The 20,018-nt window shown below is 49.8% G+C and overlaps 2 protein-coding genes across 2 annotated transcripts in view; one reads left to right on the top strand and one right to left on the bottom strand.

The window, feature by feature from the left end:
* Nucleotides 1-5,289: 5,289 nt before the first annotated feature.
* On the top strand, nucleotides 5,290-6,488 carry Gpr68 (G protein-coupled receptor 68). Its single transcript, XM_059280024.1, has one exon. The coding sequence runs from the start codon at nucleotides 5,361-5,363 to the stop codon at nucleotides 6,486-6,488; it is 1,128 nt and encodes a 375-aa protein (XP_059136007.1). The 5' UTR covers nucleotides 5,290-5,360.
* A 7,684-nt stretch (nucleotides 6,489-14,172) lies between these two features.
* Dglucy (D-glutamate cyclase) overlaps nucleotides 14,173-20,018 on the bottom strand; it is a 38,787-nt gene continuing 32,941 nt past the window's right edge. The window contains exon 10 of the mRNA XM_059279387.1: nucleotides 14,173-15,159. Within this exon, the coding sequence (XP_059135370.1) occupies nucleotides 15,010-15,159 (150 nt within the window). The 3' untranslated portion in view covers nucleotides 14,173-15,009. The remainder of the gene's footprint in view (nucleotides 15,160-20,018) is intronic.

Raw genomic sequence — 20,018 nt, 5'->3', positions numbered from 1 at the left:
TGCACTGACTTCAGGAAGGAGGTCTTGACCAAGCCAATCTCAGGTGCTGGTGAGAGAATGGAAGAGAGGAGCGAGGCTTTCAAAAACCTAGGAGTTGGAAATTCTAGAAGTTGGCAGTTGACTTAAAGCCGTGAAGGAGGAACGAAGCTAAAGGCCATCCATTCAAGGTGAATAACTGGGCAAGTGGGAACATCTTTTCTAAGAACAGATTAGTGGAGAAAATGTGGGACCTAGTGTGGACCCCACTGAGCATGTCTTGTGAAGCGGCAGGAGTGGTTTATATGCAGCCTTCAGCAAGGGGGAGCTCTGGGGGCCATCAGACTGTAATGGGATTGCAATCACCAGAGTGAACCAACACTGAAGTTATGGGTGAGAGATGCCCATACGTGCACCAGTCGCTGCCTCTCATGGCAATGATCAGTGCATGTGGCCTTCCTGACTTCTGGGCTTGGAGGTTCCCTGGGGGTTGGAGCTCTTTCTTGCTTTATCTCTTAAGTTCCACATGTATGTAGCCTGGCCCCATGAACACTGTACATGTCCCACAAATACTTTTTCCATGAAACTTGGAAGTACTGGACTGTTGGGCAAGTTGCTTTGTCTCTTTGGTTGCCTTTTGTCTTAACTAGAAACAAAATCAGGGTTGTGATGGTGGAACCAGAGAACAGACATGGAACCATAATGAGGTGCAAAACATTTTGTAAGCTAAGGGAGTAGACCCAGGAATGCCTACAGTCACCACACCATGAGGGCCAAGGAGTCCCTACCTGCAGAGGGAATCTGGAAATGCCCAGGGCCTGGGCCCCTGTTCTGCCCAAAGTTCCTGCTGGGTTTTCAGTCCCTTCCAGCTGCATCTGCTCCCTGCCTCAGGAACTCATGAAAGGGGGCATGCTCAGAATCTGAGCCTATGACCTTCTAGACACTTCTGGTACCTTGCTATTCAAAGTATGATCCACGGTCCAGCAAACCTACATCTTCCACATCTCCTAGGAGCTTGTTTGAAATGTAAAAATCTCGAGAGCCCCATTTCTCAGACCTAGCCAGGTTGGAAACTCAGGAAAGGAGCCTCTGCAATGTCTTAAACTTCTAGTGGATTCGGGTGCAGCCAGTTCAAGAACTGCTGTTCTTTTTGCTCCAAAGTGAACGTGGGAGGTACCTCAACCTAACTGCTCAGCCCTGCTACTTGGCTTTACAGGCTTGTGTATTTCTGCCTTTGGTTGCCAGAAGTAGCTTGCTGCTGGCTTAGGAAAGAGGAAGCTACAAACCTCACCCCGCCCTACCCCACACGTCCATACACTCACCACTAGTAAACAACAGACTTGGGGCCTGGTGACTATCAGGGAATTTCCAAGACCTGACAGGGCATGCCTCAAGGAGGCTTCGTCTGCTCTGGTCTGTGGAAGCCTGGGGCCTCTGCTCCCCGCTCTTCTTTTCCAGTTCGTGTCCCTTTTATTCACTGAGACAAGGTCTCTCAATCAAAACCAGGACTCCCTGAAATGGCTGGCCAGCTTGTTCTAGGGACCCCCTATCTCTACTGTCCAAGCCGGGATTATAGCTGGTTTGCCATGCCCACCTGGCATGCACGTGTGTTCTAGGGGTCTGAATTCTGTTACCTACACTTGCAAGGCACATGTATGGAGGTTAGAGGACAACTTGTGGGACTCTGTTCTCTCCTTCCACTGGGTGGGCCCTGGGGCTCGAACTCAGGCCATTAGGCTTGGTGGCAAGTGCCTTTACCAGCTGAGCCAGCTCGCTGGTCCAAGGCTCCCCTTTGGGACCTCGCTTTCCTCACCTGGAAAATGAGCAATGACTCTTACTTAGTCATTCAAGAAGTCCCTAAATAGTTCACACGGCTGGGGGGACATCAGTGACAGGTGGAAAGACCTCTGCTATGTTGGAATTTGCATCCCTGGGGAGACTGGCCGTCAACAGTCACACAAGTTAAATAAAGAAGACATAAATCTGAGAAGCTTGTGAAGCAGTCCATCAGGATGATGAGATGGAGATAGGCGTGTGTGTGTGTGTGTGTGTGTGTGTGTGTGTGTGTGTGTGTGTGGTGGGTGCCAGGAGAAGCCTTTCCAGGAAGTGACAGTCGAGCAGATCTTAGCAGAGCAGGAACAGGTGCTGTTGTGGGTGGGGCAGGAACCACAGTGAGGAGAACTTTAGGAAGAAGTAGCTCGGCAAGATCCAGGTAGAGGGACAGAGGCACAGGAGGCTGGTTGCGTGGCCACCAGGTGAGGCGGCAGGCAAGGTTAGGGAGCTAGTACCAGGGGGGGTACTTGGCTTTCAATCTAGGTGTGAGAGAAGCTGCTTCCAAGTGTGCAAAGCAAGGAGGTGGTCCGGCTGCTTCTCCGGAGGGTGACTGTGACTGACACGGGGCCGGAGCAGGAGGGCTGGGATGCGGGTGGGAGAAGCCGACATGAGGTGGAGAGGAGAGCTAGGGTAGAGCGTGGCGAGGGGCTGGAGGTGCTTCTGAGCAAAGAAGCTGGTTAGGGTGAGAGAGCTTGGGCAGAGGAGGGGACTGGGCTTTATATCAGTTAGGAGGAGCTGGAATCCAGGTGAGAGAAAGTGTGGCTTTGGACCAGACCCATCATCCCCTGCTCATTTAAAAACACATGAGAAATGCCGGGCGATGGTGGCGCATGTCTTTAATCCCAGCACTCGGGAGGCAGAGCCAGGCGGATCTCTGTAAGTTCGAGGCCACCCTGGTCTACAGAATGAGATCCAGGACAGGCTCCAAAGCTACACAGAGAAACCCTATCTCGAAAAACCAAAACCAAAACCAAAAACAAAAAACCAACCAACCAAACAAACAAACAAAAAAAACCCACATGAGAATCCTGGTCCCTTTATCCAGGAAAACTGACTATACAGTGGTCTACCTTATCCCAAGGGCACACATCCAACACCTCCAGCAGATGCCTAAAACCACAGGTGTGTAGTACTGACCTCTATTTACTCCATGAGTTATCAAACATGTATGCACCAGTACCTATGATCAGTTTAATTTGTATATTATACATAGAAAGATGTGAGCAATAACTAGTAATAAAAAGAATAATTATATAGTAAACTGTAATGAATTTATGTGAATATAGTTTCTCTCTTTCAAAATATCATTTTGTTTTTAGACAGAATTTTACTAAGCAATTAGCCCAGGGTGGTCTTGAACTCACAGTGATCCTCTCGCCTCTGCTTTATAATTATTGAGATTACAGATATGTAGATATGTGCCACCACCACCACATACATATGTGTCTATATAATATATGTGGTAGTAGTGTTTGTTTAATTACTGTTTAAGTGACCAGATGACTCAGGGTGGCATCGAAACCTCCTGCCTCAGCTTCTCAAGTTCAAAATATATTCGTGTGCCACATTTAACCTTGGGTAGCTGAGAGCAAGGTTCCAGAAACCACAGATCAGAGCAGGTGACTGTGCGTAGTTATCTACAAGACTGAGTGTGACTTCAGAGAAATTCCCTGTGTTAGTCCTCAGGGACCCTGGGACTGGAGCTGCGGGGTCCAGATTTCTCTGAGCCCCTTCCCGGTAGATTTTGTGAACTCCTCTACCTATCTCTGCTCTGGTGGTCCTGAGCCAGGTGGGAACCATGGCAAGATAAGAGGGAGTGGTGGAGAGGAGAGCTGGGGTGGACGGGGAGGCTTGGCTCTGGAGAGAGCTGTAGGAACTTGGAGTCTTGCGGTCTGCCGAGATTTGGTCATGGCCTCTAAGAGGCTTCCCTCAGGAGCCCAGCTAGCCCTCAGCTTTCTGAAGAGAGCACAAAGGCCAGTATTGATCTGCAGGCATCACAAAACAGCTTAATTTAGAATCTTCAATCGGGTAGACTGTAGGTTCTCAAGGGGGAGGAAAGAGTTCTTGGCTAGGGGTAGAGTGGGAAAAAGAAATATCTGAAAGATCACAGCATCGTGTCACCTTCTAGATGACCTCAGCATAAACATGCAGGAGACCTGTGACGGTAAGTTTCACCATGAGACAGCAAATACTGTACCTCAAACAGCTTCTTCAAGGAATGCAAAAATGGCTTGAAAATGCCAATGGAGCAGGGCAGGTGGCGGGCATTGTCTCCCCAGCACTGAGGAGACTACATGTGTAGACAAAGCTGTTCCAAAAACAAACAAACAAATAATAAAAAGAGGAAGGAAAGAAAAATGCTGATGTAACCCTGGTGAGATTTTCCAGCTGAGACAGAAGGGTTAAATCGATAGAACAGTTCAAGCCTTTACTGTTCTGATGCGTCAATTTATCAAGTACGCTGGCAACCAAACATTGCATTCTACCCTTAGACATGATTGTAGCCTGGCGTTCCATTTGTTAAATTCTCAATGCACAGCATTTGGGAGGCAGAGGCAGGTAGATCTCTGTGAGTCCAAGGCTAGCCTGGTCTACAGAGCGAGTTCTAGGACCTGTCTCCAAAACAAGACAAACAAACAAACATTCTCCATGCGGTCATCTCGCTAATGTGGGGAAGAAGTGGAGCATCTTTGACCCTTTTGTCCCCGATAACCACCCAGCCGCCATCTGATGTGGTCCTGACCAAACAGGGAAGGTGGTTTTAATCCCCGAATTCCAGATGAAGAAACTGAGGCTCAGGAAGACTCACAAACCTAGGCAAGTAGTTGCACTTGGCCTGACCTTTGCTGCTTTTGATCCCTAGTGCAGAGCCTTGCCCAAGATCCATCGGGGAGGTGAGAGAGGTAACACTTGGTGAGGAGTAGCAGGGACCTGGACAGGGCCCGGTGACGAGAATCTGTCCTTTGTTTCTTGCCAAAGCACAGAAAGATGTGGACCAGGGAGTGTCTCTTCCGATGCCATATGGAGAGGTCCCTGGAGTGGCTGTGGCCTCAGTGTTGGGCCTGGTCACTACAGTCCTATAATGTTAGCAGACTATTGTTGCTGTGTAAGATGATGGCACCTTCACACTGCAGACAGGTTGGAAGTACTCTTGCCTCCAGCCTCCTTTGGAGAACCAGGCTGAGTTATGCTCCTAGATCTCCTCTTTACCTCCCTTGCTTGCACCAAGGGACCAGAAAATAAACAAGGGACAGGGGATAAATAAGGGAAGCCAGAGATGGGGAGCCATAGCCACACCTCGGTGTTTTGGTACGTCTCATTCAGTTGTAGTGGAGCTGCTTGGCTAGTACAGCTTCTAAATGAATACAGTACCTAGAACAGTGCCTGGCATACAGTAGGTTACATGGATGTTGGCTGTGACTATTTAAAGCCTTTTCTGCCTTGACTTGTAGGGGTTCGCCTACCACCAATGATGAACAGATCTTGATACACTTGAGTCCACCTTCTAGACACAAGATGCCAATAGAGAGATTGACTCCATCTCCAAGCCCATGAAGGCTGAGGCCCCTTCTGGCCCAAAGATGGGGAACATCACTACAGACAACTCCTCACTAACCTGCCCCATCGACCACACCATCCACCAGACACTGGCCCCGGTGGTCTATGTGACTGTGCTGGTGGTGGGCTTCCCGGCCAACTGCCTGTCCCTCTACTTCGGCTACCTGCAGATCAAGGCCCGGAATGAGCTGGGAGTGTACCTGTGCAACCTGACCATTGCAGATCTGTTCTACATCTGTTCACTCCCCTTCTGGCTGCAGTACGTACTCCAGCACGACAACTGGTCCCATGGGGACCTCTCCTGCCAGGTGTGTGGCATCCTCCTCTATGAGAACATCTACATCAGCGTGGGCTTCCTCTGCTGCATCTCCATCGACCGCTACCTGGCTGTGGCCCACCCCTTCCGCTTCCACCAGTTCCGAACCCTGAAGGCGGCCGTGGGTGTCAGCGTGCTCATCTGGGCCAAGGAGCTGCTGACCAGCATCTACTTCCTCAAGCACGAGGAAGTCATCGAGGACGAGGACCGGCACCGGGTCTGCTTTGAGCATTACCCCATCCAGTCCTGGCAGCGTGGCATCAACTACTACCGCTTCCTGGTGGGCTTCCTCTTCCCCATTTGTCTGCTGCTGGCCTCCTACCAGGGCATCCTGCGGGCGGTGCGCCGTAGCCACGGCACACAGAAGAGCCGCAAGGACCAGATTCAGCGGCTGGTGCTCAGCACCGTGGTCATCTTCCTGGCTTGCTTCCTGCCCTACCACGTGCTGCTGCTGGTACGCAGCCTCTGGGAGGCCAGCTGTGAGTTTGCCAAGAGCATCTTCAACATCTACCACTTCTCCCTCCTCCTCACCAGCTTCAACTGTGTAGCCGACCCGGTGCTGTACTGCTTCGTCAGTGAGACCACTCACAGGGACCTAGCCCGCCTCCGAGGAGCTTGCCTAGCCTTCCTTACCTGCTCCAGGACAAGCAGGGCCAGGGAGGCCTACCCTCTGGGTGCCCCCGAGGCCTCTGGGAAAAGTGGGGCCCAGGGCGAAGAGCCTGAATTGTTAACCAGGCTCCACTCAGCCTTCCAGACCCCTAACGCACTGGGAGGGGGAGGGTCGCCCACAGTTGGGTTGGCCTAACTTAAGTCATCTCTATGTGAGGCTTGGGTAGGCCTGAGCTATCACCAACAGGCCTTGTGGTCTGGAGCTTGCCTGGTGGCTGTCTCCCACATTGCCATGTACAGGTGCCTCTTTCCTCAGGAAGGAAATGTGGTCTTGGGCCACAGCCAGGGCCCCCTGGCCCATGGAAGCCCTGTCCGCTCTCATGTTCTCTGCTGTCACCTGGTCTACAGGTGGGACAGAGTCAGAATTGTCACTCCCAGGAGGTTTGCAAAGAGCAGCGGGGCTGGAGCATGGAGGAGGAGAGTAGGAACCAGGGTGTTCACCTGCCAAGCCTTCCTGCGCCCCTGTCGTCACACGTGATACCAGTCCAAATGTGCTGTGGTCTCGGGTGATACAGGAAGTTGTGTTGTCACTACTAATGCTTGAGCTCACCTCTATAACAAGGCTAGAACGGAAGACTGGTTAAGGTGAAGAATGGGGGTGGGGCTTGGGGTACTGCTGTGGGTAGGGCAGGAATAGCAGCAGAGTGGCAGTCGGGGAGAAGCCCCAGGGCCAGACACATCTCACTTTTACAGGGCTCATTGAACAAATTCACCAACCCCAAGGGCTGATGGCAAATAGACAAACCTCAGGGCTCCCTGGGGAGATGCCAGGGGCCCTTCACAAATGTCATCCTAAAACTCAAGTAAGAGGACTTGGGCCTGAAGCTGTGTCCCTAGCCAAGTTCCTGATGTGGGCTTTTCTTAACTAGTTTTTTGTTTCCATCTGCCCAGAGTGCTAGACCTGAGAGCCCCAGGGAAGAGAGAGAGGGAGAATACACAAATGGCAGGGTGTCCATGGCAACTGTGTGCCAAGACAGTTACCCGGGTCATGTGACTGCTGCGAGTAACTCCTACCCTTCACCCCACACACTATAGAGCATCCAGCAGCCTTTGAGAGGAGTGTGGCAGTTTCCCAGAGTCCCTAGGTACAACCAAACTAACAAAACATACACATCGTCATGTCTCTTGACCACAGGTCTGGGCTCAAGCTCCACTCTGGTATAAGTAGTCCTTGTAAGAGAGTTGCCAGAGATGGCTGCACGTCAGAGAGACCCACACCTACCCCAGCCTAGGACCTTGTGGGGCAATGGTGACCGCTGAGTGTTCTGCACCTCTTCATTCCACAGTATTTCCCCCTGTTTTGACCTGCAACTCTGGATTCCTACTGGCTTGGACTGGAACAAGCTGAGCCTGGCTCCCCTTACTGTGGAGAGCTGTATTTTTGTATTGTCTCTCCCTTATGTCAAGTGTCCCTGTGTTGGACTGTGAGGTGGATTTATGTAGTGACTTCAGTCTGCAAATAAAACAAAGCAACCAATCACAGCAGAGTTTGTGCAATCCTTATGGGTAGGGATGCCACCCACACCAGGGAGGTCCAAAGTGTCCTTGAAAGGCCCCAAATATTCAGGAAGATCCAGGGATTGACCTTGGAGAAAACCCAGGACAACTTGGGGGCTTCCCTTGAGCACCCACCAAGTGGTCAAGTCCAAGCCATCGAGCGCAGTAGGGTCTTCTCTTCTGCCTTGTGGCAAGGGTCAGTGCAGTACCAGTGCAGGGTGTTGTTGCAAATCCACCCGGATGCATCTGTGCAGGGTGTTGTTGCAAATCCACCCGGATGCATCTGTGCAGGGTGTTGTTGCAAATCCACCCGGATGCATCTGTACATGGAGTTGTTGCAAATCCACCCGGATGCATCTGTGCAGGGTGTTGTTGCAAATCCACCCGGATGCATCTGTACATGGAGTTGTTGCAAATCCACCCGGATGCATCTGTGCAGGGTGTTGTTGCAAATCCACCTGGATGAATCTGTGCAGGGTGTTGGTGCAAATCCACCCGGATGCATCTGTACAGGGAGTTGTTGCGAATCCACCCGGATGCATCTGTACAGGGAGTTGTTGCAAATCCATCCAGATGCATCTGTACAGGGAGTTGTTGCAAATCTACCCCGATGCATCTGTGCAGGGTGTTGTTACAAATCCACCCAGAGACTTTTTAGGAGAAAACCCAGCCCTGTGTTTTGGGGAATGCTACTCCCTCTGTCTTTGACCACATGGGACTCTGTATGTGAGGGTGAGCCCCCATCAGACCAGAAGAAGGGCTTGTTGCATTCATCTCTCTGACATTTCCCCAGAATCATCGGGTTGTGTTTGGAACTGCCCACCTTGTTTGTTGACAACTTCTGTCTGCTGGGCATCCTCTCAACTCCATGTTTATCACCAAGGATTGCTCACATCCTATTGAAACATACTTGTAATTTTTACCACTTAATCCCTCTGTGGGTCAGGCTCCTGGAGTTCTGGAATGTTATGGAAGAATAGATCTTTCTTCCAAACAGACTAAGCAAGAACACTATTAAGGAATAATACTGCTTTCTCTCCTAAGAGAAGGGCTGGGAGGAGAAGTCCATCTGGTTTGGACTGAAGGTGACAGAAGCCATTAAAATTCCTTTCCGGGGCTGGAGAGATGGCTCAGAGGTTAAGAGCCTGACTGTTCTTCCAGAGGTCCTGAGTTCAATTCCCAGCACCCACATGGTGGCTCACAACCATCTGTAATGAGATCTGGCACCCTCTTCTGTATACATAATAAATAAATTTAAAAAAAAATTCCTTTCCTACTCACTAGTGTTGTTTAGTAAGACAAAGGCCCATCTTCCTGTTTACACACACTGGCCTGTGGGTTGGCCCGAGAAGAGTGGGAGAAAGCCTCACTACAGAATACAACCCTATCTGCTGCTTGCCATCCGGTTGTGCATTCTAGAGAAAACCGGAATCTGACCCAACTGCTTTTTACATCTGGGGATGGAGTTTCCATTCCTGGACTTCATCCGGTCTCTGTGTCCAGGGCTCTGGGGGAAATGGTGAGATTTCAGTTAGCAACTCTCAGAGGAATACTGCCATACGAGACATTCTCTATCCGTGCTGGAACATAGCAGAGAGGTAGGTCACAATACCCAATGTCCTCACTGCTAAGTCCCTCTTCTGGGTCCCTCAGTCCACCCTCCACAGACACCAGCAGTGGCAGCTAACTCACCTCTATGCAGACAAGCCATTCCAGGGGCATCTGAACCCCTAAGGACCCCAAAGTAGTATCACTTTATCTACTGGCTCTGACTGTGGCTGTAACCCTTAGGGGGCAGTTGTTTGAAGATACTTCTCAGTGATGAACCTTCCAACTCAGATTAGTCAAAGCTAGATTGAATTGGAGCAATAAGTAACCCCCATTCAAATCACAGTGCCATAAAACGGGGTGGGGAGCAAAAGCGTATCTCATGGTTAGCCCTGGGTTCAATCCCTGGCCCCAAGTAATAAAAATAAAAACAAACATCAGTGACCAATACAGGTTTATTTTATGTTCATAAAATGTCCAATGAGAAGGCGTCATCAGGAGAGTGCCTGCCGTGCAAGCATGGAGACTGAGTTCAGTCTCTAGAACCCACACTAAAAAAAAAGTCAGGCAGTGGTGGTGCATGCCTTTAATCCCAGCAATTGGGAGGCAGAGGCAGGCAGATCTCTGTGAGTTCAAGGCCAGCCTGGTCTACAGAATGAATTCCAGGACAGCCAGGGGTACATATTGAGATCCTGTCTCAACAAAACAAAACTAAGCTAAAAAAAAAAAAAAAAATCTCAAACAACAACAACAACAAAAAACCAGCCAGGTTCTGAGCCCAGGTCTAGAGAGGTAGAGACAGATCCCAGAGGCTAGCCAGACAGTCTAGCTGGATCAATATGGTGATTTGAAGGAAAATGCCTCCCAAAGGGAGTGGCATTATTAGGAGGAGTAGGCTTGTTGGAGTAAGTGTGACCTTGTTGGAGGAAGTGTGTCACTGTGGAGGTGGGCTTTGAGGTCTCATATATGCTCAAGCCACACCCAGTGTCTCAGACCACTTCCTGTTGCCTGCACAAAATGCAGAACTCAGCTACCTCTCCAGCACCCTGTCTGCCTGTACGCTGCCATGTTTCACCATAATGATAATGGACTGAACCTCTGAACTATAAGCCACCCAATTAAATGTTTCCCTTTCTAAGAGTTGCTGTGGTCATGGTGTCTCTTCACAGCAATAGAAACTAAGATGATCCATGAGTTCCAGGATAGCTGAATCAGTGAGCTCCAAGCTCAGGGAAAGACCTTAGCTCAAAAAAGGAAGTGGGGAACTATTGGGGAAGGCATCCAATGTCAACCTCTGGTCTCTACATTCACATGCATGTATACACGCCTACACATGTACACACGCCTACACATGTACACATGCCTACACATGTACACATGCCTACACATGTACACACGCCTACACATGTACACACGCCTACACATGTACACACGCCTACACATGTACACATGCCTACACACATACGCACACCTTTTTCTTAAAGCTCAGTAGAAAGCTGCTTTCTGGCAAGTCCTTTCCCAAGTGATGACAGATTTCAATCTGCCCATTATGGTTTCTGTTACCGTAAAGATTGGTAGAGATGTGCCACTGCCTCTTCCCTGAAGAGTTAACCCAGCTGGGCAGTTCAGGAAGTTGGGATCACTCCTAGGAAGATGTGCCCATCTTAACCCATGCTAAAGGGATAAAAGGAATAATTATCCCTTTAATGAGATCCTGTATATTTTCCTTCCTAGAATTCCTGTCTCCTAGTACAGTCCCCTAAGAGCAGCCCTGAGGTCCAGCTGGCTCTGCTCACCCTTCCGAGTTCTGACTCAGAAATGACACAACTTCCTTTTTTCCTTCTTTCTGTCTCTCTTTCAGATGCTGACTAGACCTACACATTCTTTTTCTGTTGCTTTAGGCTTCCTTACTCTATCTCTAGACACCCCCCCCCCTCACTTTCCCGTCACCACCTAGTGTCTGCCTGCCACCGTGTGGGTGACCTCCATGCCAGCTTAATGCCAGTGTCAATGGCTTCTTCTCCCCTTCACCTTTTCCATCCTTTCTCTGGGCACCTGCTGAGATTTACAGGTTTCCTGCCATGGAGTTTTCCTGTTAATGTCCAATAACACCAGCCTCAAGCTTCCATTTGAGTCTGTTCCATTAAATTCGTTTATCAACAAGACTAAGAATCCCAAGAAGGGACTCCAATTTCCCTGAGATCATCTGGTAACTATGAAGGGACACCCCAGAATTTTCCAGTAGCAGTTCCACAATTGGGGGATTTCCCCTGCTCATCTACACGGGTAAGAGAAGAAATGTAAAGTGAACCCCACTTGTGAAATAGATGAGATCTCCTGAGTAAATTGGGGATGAGGGGGGCAATAGAGGGGAGGGGATGGGGGATGAAAACATAAGGGAACAGTATGGTCGAACTGCAACAGGGACGGAGTGGGAGAGCAATGAAAGAGATATCTTGATAGAGGGATATCGTGGGGATAGGGAGAAACCTGGTGCTAGAGAAGTTCCCAGGAATCCATAAGGATGACCCCAGCTTAGACTACTAGCAATAGTGGAGAGGGTGCCTGAGCTGACCCATCCCTGTAATAAGATTGGTGAATACCCTAACAGTAATCATAGAGCCTTCATCCAGTAACTGATGGAAACAGATGCAGAGATCCATAGCCAAGCACCAGGCCGAGCTCCAGGAGTCTAGTTAAAGAGAGGAAAGAGGGATCTATGAGCAAGGGGCATCAAGATCATGATGGGGAAACTTACAGAGACAACCAAACCAAACTAGTGGGAACTCATGAACTTTAGACCAATAGCTATGGAGCCTGCATGGGACTGGACTAGGCCCTCTGCATAAGCTAGACAGTTGTGTAGCCTGGTCTGCTGAAGGGGCCCCCGGCAGTAGGATCAGGATCTATCCCTGGTGCATGAGCTGGCTTTTTGGAGCCCATTACCTATGGTGGGACACCTTGAACAGCCTTGATGTAGGGGGAGGGGCTTGGACCTGCCTCAGCTGAATGTACCAGGCTTTGCTGACTCCCCATGGGAGGCCTTACCTTTTTGGAGGAGGGGATGGGAGGTGGGCTGGGAGGGAAGGCTTGGGGGGAGTGGGAGGAGGGATGAGAGGGTGGTCTGTGGTTGGTATGTAAAATGAATAAAACATTTCTTAATAAAAAAAGTTGAGAGAGAGAGAGAGAGAGAGAGAGAGAGAGAGAGAGAGAGAGAGAACACCCCACTTGCAATTATGGCCAAGTATGGAAGTGTTTGATAGCCCTGTTACTCATATTCCATTAGCTTGATCCTGGTCACATGGGTCCCAGCTGCATGAGAGGCTGGGAAATGTAGTTTTTCTAAGTGACAAGCAGAGAAGTGAAATTGGTGAGCTCTGGCTAATCGGATAGACAATTCACGTCCCCTCTGCTTAGGTGTTAATCTCTCATCTGAACAAGATCTAGTTCTTCAAATGTGCTGTCTGGATCAGAACCTACATGACATCATCTACCTTGCCCCAAAGACTACATTCTCTGCTTCTGTACTTCTGGCAAGCACATCACATCACTGATGTAGAGAACGCACAATTTGGTAATAAGCCACACCTTCTCCACCCTATCTAGAGAGCAATGAATTGCATGGAGAGGCCAGCAGAAGCCATGTGTAACAGGCAGGAAGTAGTAGATGCAATGGGCTGGGCCAACTTGGGGTTGGCATTCAATGGGAGGCAAGAAATGACCTCAGAGGAACGCCTTTCCTAGCTAAGCAACAGGGTGTCAGCTGTGCAGGGTTCATCCAGGGATTAAGGAGCTGGCTCACTTGAATTGAGCATGCTACCTCAGTGAGCCAGGCTCCTCAGCTTGCTTGTGATTGTGTCCTCTGTCCTGTTTCCCAGGATCCCTCTCCACAGCATCCTAAAAAGCCCACGGATTCCGTTTACCTAGCAATGACTGGAACCAGGCCCGGATCTCACTTTGGGTGACACCACAGTTCCATGCAGGCCCATCTCTTGTTCTCCTGTCACTGGCTTTTGTAGGTGGTAGCCATCACAGACATGAACACAGACTTGTCTCCTAAGATCGGACAAGACTAGAACAAGGGCCGAGTGGGAATCACAATGTGGAACGGAAAAGCTCGAAAGTCAGGTCCTGGGAAGTGGAACCGCAACAGCCCTTGAGTTGGATGTTGTGAAGGGGTCTCCCCCACCTTCCTTTGTACCTCAGCCTCAGCTGTAAGTGTATCTACCTGTAGGGGATGGCATTTGGGTGCCCCACTCAGAGTCTACAAGCCCTCTCTGCCTTCTGTGAACTTAATTGGGTCTTAGCCTTTTTCTTAAATAGCTCAGTCACCTCCCCATACATTTCTTCCCACAGCAAGCATGGCTTACAACACATCTACTCTTCAGCTTGCTCAGTGCTGGAGGAGAATTCTGCTATTACTATTGCAAAAGCCAAATCCACGAATATCTTCCCCAAACATGAATCCTAAGATTGCTGGCGGCCTTTCCATAGTGATGGCAGTCTCCCTAGCAGTCATCTACTTTTGTTGTTAACTGTCAGGGTATCCTCTTTATCAGAGCTCCTCATGGTGTGGAATTCGTACTGAACAAAAACGATAACTCAAAGAGACTTGGGCAGTCAGGCGGCAGAGCCAAGGTGTGTGTGTTTGCTGAGCTGTGAGGTCTCAGGTGGAGGACTGGCCCTCATTTTGAGTCTCTCCCACAAGCACAAGCTTGGACTCTATAGATATGAACCCTGCAGGCAAGAACCTTGCAGGCATGAGCCCTGGACAAAATAACAAATGGAGAACAGACACTAAAATTTATATTAAAATTACTTTTCTCTTTACCCTTGATTTATTGGAGTGTAAAATCTATACCATGTGTTCCTTCTTCACAATGAACACCCCTTAAAGAACCATACCAGATGTGTTTAAAGAAATGAAATAACACTTAGTAGGCTCAGATCCCACACAAGCTGTCATACTGATGTCAGGACTAAGTGTATAACAGAGTATGGTCAGTGGCTCAGTTTCTGATTTTGTTTAGAAATGTAGAGTTGAAGGTCATAAAAGATCAGGATGAGCTCATCTGCCTGAGTCCTGGGCAGGCCTAACTCACCTTTGGGCCCTACTGGCAATATGGCTTCCTTCCCACATAAAGAGGGCAACGAGTGTGGCTAGGGGTAGGAGTAAGCAGATGGGAAGGATGTGTAAGAAATGTCGGGGTAAATGGAGGTGAGGGACAATGGATGTGATGCCTGGAGGGACCTTCTGGGAGATCCCTTCAAACAGTACATGGAATACTATTAGAAAAAGAAAGCACTTCAAAAGTATGAGTATTTTGCTGGTCATGGTGAGTACAAAGCCCCAGTGTTCTAACCCAACACTCCATGTGTTAAAGACTCTAGCCTTTCTTAATTAGCCCAAGTCATGGCAACGCCTATTCTTATACTCTGCCCTACAGTTAACTGTTCACAAGTTATTTCTGAAGTAGCAGGCAGAAGGATTCTCAGAGCAGACCACAAGGGTGGCCTGAAGAAGCCAGGATGAAGGATGATAGAGCAATGACTCCAGAACCAGACACAGGATGGCCATCGGGTATGGACTCTGCACACAAACAATGCGCGGGTCACATGTGCATTGTGGTGGCATCCACTAGCTTCTGAACCATCTCATCATGAACACCATAGAAAGGCAGCCCATCTACTTCCATGCCCACGATGCCTGAGACTCCACTCCGGACTCTGTTCTGCACCAAGATGCGTAACATTTTTTCTTCCTGGAAGAGGAAAAAAAGATGAGGAGGAGAGAAAAGTTATGTGGGGGAAGGGAGAAAAGAATGCATAAATCTCTAAGCAGAGAAAGAGCTGGGCTTGAGATCTCGTCATCTCTCTGTGTCCCTCTCTGTCCCTCTCTGTTCCTCTTGGTCTCTCTGTCTCTGTCTCTCTGTATTTCTCTCTATCTCTCTTCCTGTCTCTGTCTCTTTCTCTCTTCTTTTTCTTTTCTTTTTCCTTCCTCCTCCTCCTTTTAAAATCAGGGTCTCTGTAACCCCGGCTGTCCTGGAACTCACTACACAGACCAGGCTGGCCTCAAACTCATAGAGACCCACCTGCCTCTGCCTTCCAAGTGCTGGGCTTAAAGGCGTGTGGCACAACACCCAGGAACATGCCTCTTTTTAAAAAGTAAAATTTGGGGTAAAAATATTAACTTGCTGGAAAGTTCCTTATGAAAATGAAAATTGAGGGCTTGATGGGGTGGCTCATACCTGTCATCCTAATACTTGTGGGGCTGAGGCAAGAGGATTACAGTGAGTTTGAGGCCAGCCTGGATTAAATACTGAGCTCCGGGACAGCCAGGCCTACAGAGTGAGACCCTGTCTCAAACAAGAGCAAAGGATTGAAACAGATCAGCTGTTTCTTTGGACACTTAACATCATGTGACCGAATTTCATGCCCTGGTGGAGGCCTGTATGGTCCTAAAGCATACCGGAGGTGCAATCGTCCACCAACTCAGTCTCTAGACAGCTATGGATGAGCTCCCATGGGTCTGATTGTGGCAGAAGGCCCTCCTGAGACCCCACTGTTAGCCTCCTGAGTTGGCTTCCTACTGCTGTGATAAACACCATGACTAAAAGCTATGTAGTGCAGGAAAAGGTTTACTTCAGCTTACAGCGCTCAGGCCACACTCCCTCACTGAGGGAAGTCTCAGGACAGGAACTCAAGGCAGGAACCTGGAGGCAGGAACTGAAGCAGAGGCCATGGAGGGGTACTGCTTAGTGGCTTACTCTCTATGTAAGCTTTCTCAGCCTGCTTTCTTATACAGCACAGGACCACCTGCCCAGGGATGGCACCACCACATTGGCCAGGCCCTCCCACATCAATCATCAATAAAGACAATGCCCCACAGGCTTTCCTACAGGCCAATCTGATGGAGGCATTTTCTAGATTGAGGTTTCCTCTTCCCAGATAACCTTAGCTTGTATCATGCTGACCACCCTCAGGAAAAAAAAAAATCTAGCAAGCACAACACTAAATTCTGCTGCTGCCTCCATTTTCCAACAAGGGTATGGGAACATCTGGAGGGAGCAGAGCCATGGAGAAAAAGCAGCTGGGCCCCAGAAGGGCTTTGGGATTAGACACATCTGATGTGGGGCTTTCCTGGCACTGTCTCAGCCTCTCTGTGTCTTGGAAATCTCATCTGTCAGGTGGGGGTGTTGCTGATGCTGGTGGCAGCGTGGCCCTCAGGGGCTGCCTGAGGATTAAATGAGATACTGGAAGTAAAGCACCCAGTGTGGCCCTTGGCACACAGTAGGAGTGACGCTGGTTGTCAACGGCAGTGAGGAAAGCCCAGAGCTTGCTTTCCTTACCTCACTTGCTGCTTAAGGGGTAGGAGCTGGTCCACCTCCTTTCCTTCCCCTCCAAAAATAAGGTCCCAAAGAACCTCCTGTCTAAGCCACTAATGTGCTGTCCCCATTGAGCACTTAGAGGGAGGCAGCAGGCAGGAGGGGCCCGATCAAACCCCCTCTCCTTCCTCCACGGTAAGACGGAACCAAAGGAATCTGGAGCAGGAAATGTAGACATCAGAGGACTGCCACCTTCCGGATGAGGCATTTGTTTTCTCGAGCACCTGCTGTGACAGTCTCTGAGCCAGAGATTCAAGGGCGAGACAGGTTCAAGCCCCCAAGGTGGTCCCAAGCTAGATGACTGACCAGGGACTCACAGGATATACAGAGTCACGGCACAGAACAGAACATCAAACTCAGTTTACTAGGGTGCCCCGGGAGTGCTTTTCGGGGAATTATTATAGACTGAAGCTTTGTAACCCTTTGAACTCATGGCTCTCAATATGATGGTATTTGAAGATGGAGTCTTTGGGAGGGAATAAGGTTGCGATGAGGTCATGAGGGTGGAGCCCCCATGATAAGATTAGTGCCCTTATAAAAAGATGAGGGGCCACATGCTTTCTGCCTCTATCACACGAGGGTACAGTGAGAGGCCAGCCATCTACAACCCAGGAAGAGCATTTCCACCAAGACACTGAATCTCCTGGCACCTCAGTGTTGGACTTCCCAGCTTCTAGAACTGTGAGAACTAAGAATGAGCTGTTTAGGCTTCCCAGTCTATGGTGTTTTGTTAGAGCGATCTACATTGATTTAGACACAGGGCAACTAGCATTAGAGGAAATTAAAGAGGAGAAATAAGCCGAGGAAAGGGCCTTGTAGACTCTCACCCAAAACTTCAAATATTGTGATGGGGAGCTGGGGAGCTGGCTCAGGTAGTAGAGTGCTTGCCATATAAATATGAGACCCCAATTCCCAGCACTCACGTAAAAGCCGGAAAGTCAGAGACAGGGTATCCCTGGGACTTGCTACCTACCCATTCTAGCCTAATTGGTGTGCTCCAGATTTATCGAGAAACTGTCTCAGAAAATAAGGGGGAGAATAATTGAGAAAGACGTTGGATGTTAGCCTCTTGCCTCTGCATATATGTGAATACACATGTAAGTGTACCACAGACATGTATACACATGGATATGTGCACACACACACACACACACACACACACACACACACACACACACGGGGAAGTACTGGCAGAGGTTGCCGGGAAGCTCTCTCTTTGTTCCTGCAGTGGTCTTTCTGTTCTGCCCGTGGGTGAAGGCAGATGACCCGCCCTGTGAAAGGGAGGTCCAAGTACATTTCCACACAAGTCTTTGTCAAGAGCCCCTGGCCAGGGGCTACCCAGCCCAGACGGGCATTTTCCACCCTTTGTTTCGGTTCCATTCTCCCGCTTTTCTTCCTTATTACTCATATCCTCTCTTTATGGGGCAATACACGTGGCACCATGGGGCCATTTCCTCCCAGCACGCTGTCTGCCCTCACTGTTCTCATCCTTCTGGGACATGGAGAGGACCGTGGAGTCCTCAGGGTGAGTGTGAGGAGCCAACAGGTTAGGAACTGGCTGGCACTCAGCCGCTGAGAGCCACAGGGACCAACTGTCTGGTCCCTAAGAGCTGGGCCAATTGCCACCCCCAGCAGATTTCCAGGAAGGACCACAACATGTTCTAAGAGACCAAGCGGAGGGGGCCGCTCCTCCCTGCCGGAGCAGAGCTGGAAGCAGGGGTGCTACCCAGGCTGAGGCTGTCAGAGGCAGGGGAGGGGGAAGGAGGTCTACAGCGAGGCCGACCTCCCGACAGAGTCAAGGTGGATGGGAAAGAGGTCCCAGGGTAATTTCCAGGCTTAGAGGCAGGTGGTGGCCTGCTAATAATTCTGGGGCATGGCAGGCTGATATTTATGGGAAAAAGATGTTATTTTTAAGCAAGTTGGAAAAAAACTTTTAAATAAGAATGAGTCAGGAAGTCGGGCACACCTATAGTTCTAAGTACTCAGGAGGTTGAGGCAAGGGTTGCTTGAGCTAGGATTTCAGATCAAACAGAGAGAGACAGAGAGAGAGACAGAGAGAGAGAGACAGAAAGAGAGAGAGAGTGAGAGAGAGACTTCCATCTGGATGTCCATGTTACCCTGCCGTGTTCCCCAAGCTCTGTCCCCAGGGGCCATGTCTGACTCCTCACTGTTTCCCAGAACAAGCTTGGGCCTGGCCCCCAGGAGGGGCTCCGCAAATGTGCTTCTGCTTCTGCTTCAGAAGCATGCCTTTCCATTTCCTCCTTGAGACTGAGGCATTGTTAATACACTTCTGAAAGACTGGGCATCCATGCCAAGAGGAGAATTTTCCATCCCTGGAGGGTGAGTGTGAGGCTGCGGGGGTTGGCTGGGCGGGGTTCACACTTTGTGTTTGTGTGAATCAGGAGTCATGTGGGAGGCAGCCCCCCATGTTTTCCAGTTCAGATGCAGGAAGCATAAAGAAAGAACAGAAGGCCCTCTAGGTCCCCCAAGGAAGACAAGACTGTATCCCTCATGAAAATGTCACTTGAGTCCCACACCCACCTCTCCCCCCTGCCCCAGCATTCTCAGGGCCTGAGAAGCTTCTGGGCCACCCAAGGAAAGCCTAGAGTCAGGATCAGAGACACCCTAACTCCCATTTCAGCTCTGCCTCTTATTGGGTGGTCTTGGTACTATCCACCACCCAGAGCCCACCAGCTCTCTCCTCTGTGGAAGTAATAATGCTAACCCATAGAGATAATTGAATTCAACAGGGCGGGAGGCCGGAGGAAGAAAGACACAGAGAACCAGGGAACAGAAAATGCACAAGACAAGATGGAAAAAAAGAAAAGAGGCTACCAGACAAGGGCCTCCATAGATGGAGGTTTGCCAGGAACTGGGGTGCAGGGCCACCAGCCCTTGGCTGCCCGGGAGACATCACAATCGGGGCTGTCCCTTCTTACACGATACACAGCCCTAGGAACTGAGCCAGTGACCAGCAAGTTTCCAGGGAACTGGTCTGGAATTCCACTCATCTGGCCTGCCTGAGACCTCCCCAGTCAGGAGCCAGGAAGACAGGCTTAGCACTGTGGGTTTCACAAGCAACTTCCGGTTTGCTCTCTCTACTTCCTGTGGCTTGTGGTTGAGGATGTGAGCGCTCAGCTTCCTGCTCCAGCCACCACGCCTGTAGCTGGCTGCCATGTTCCCCCGCCATGATGGACTCTTATCCCTCTGGAACTGTCGGTCAAAGCAAATGCTTT

The sequence above is a fragment of the Peromyscus eremicus genome, chromosome 14 (genome assembly GCF_949786415.1).
Source record: "Peromyscus eremicus chromosome 14, PerEre_H2_v1, whole genome shotgun sequence".
Classification (NCBI taxonomy): Eukaryota; Metazoa; Chordata; class Mammalia; order Rodentia; family Cricetidae; genus Peromyscus; species Peromyscus eremicus.
Note: the sequence above shows the minus strand (reverse complement) of the source record. Positions and strands in the feature narration are given on the sequence as shown.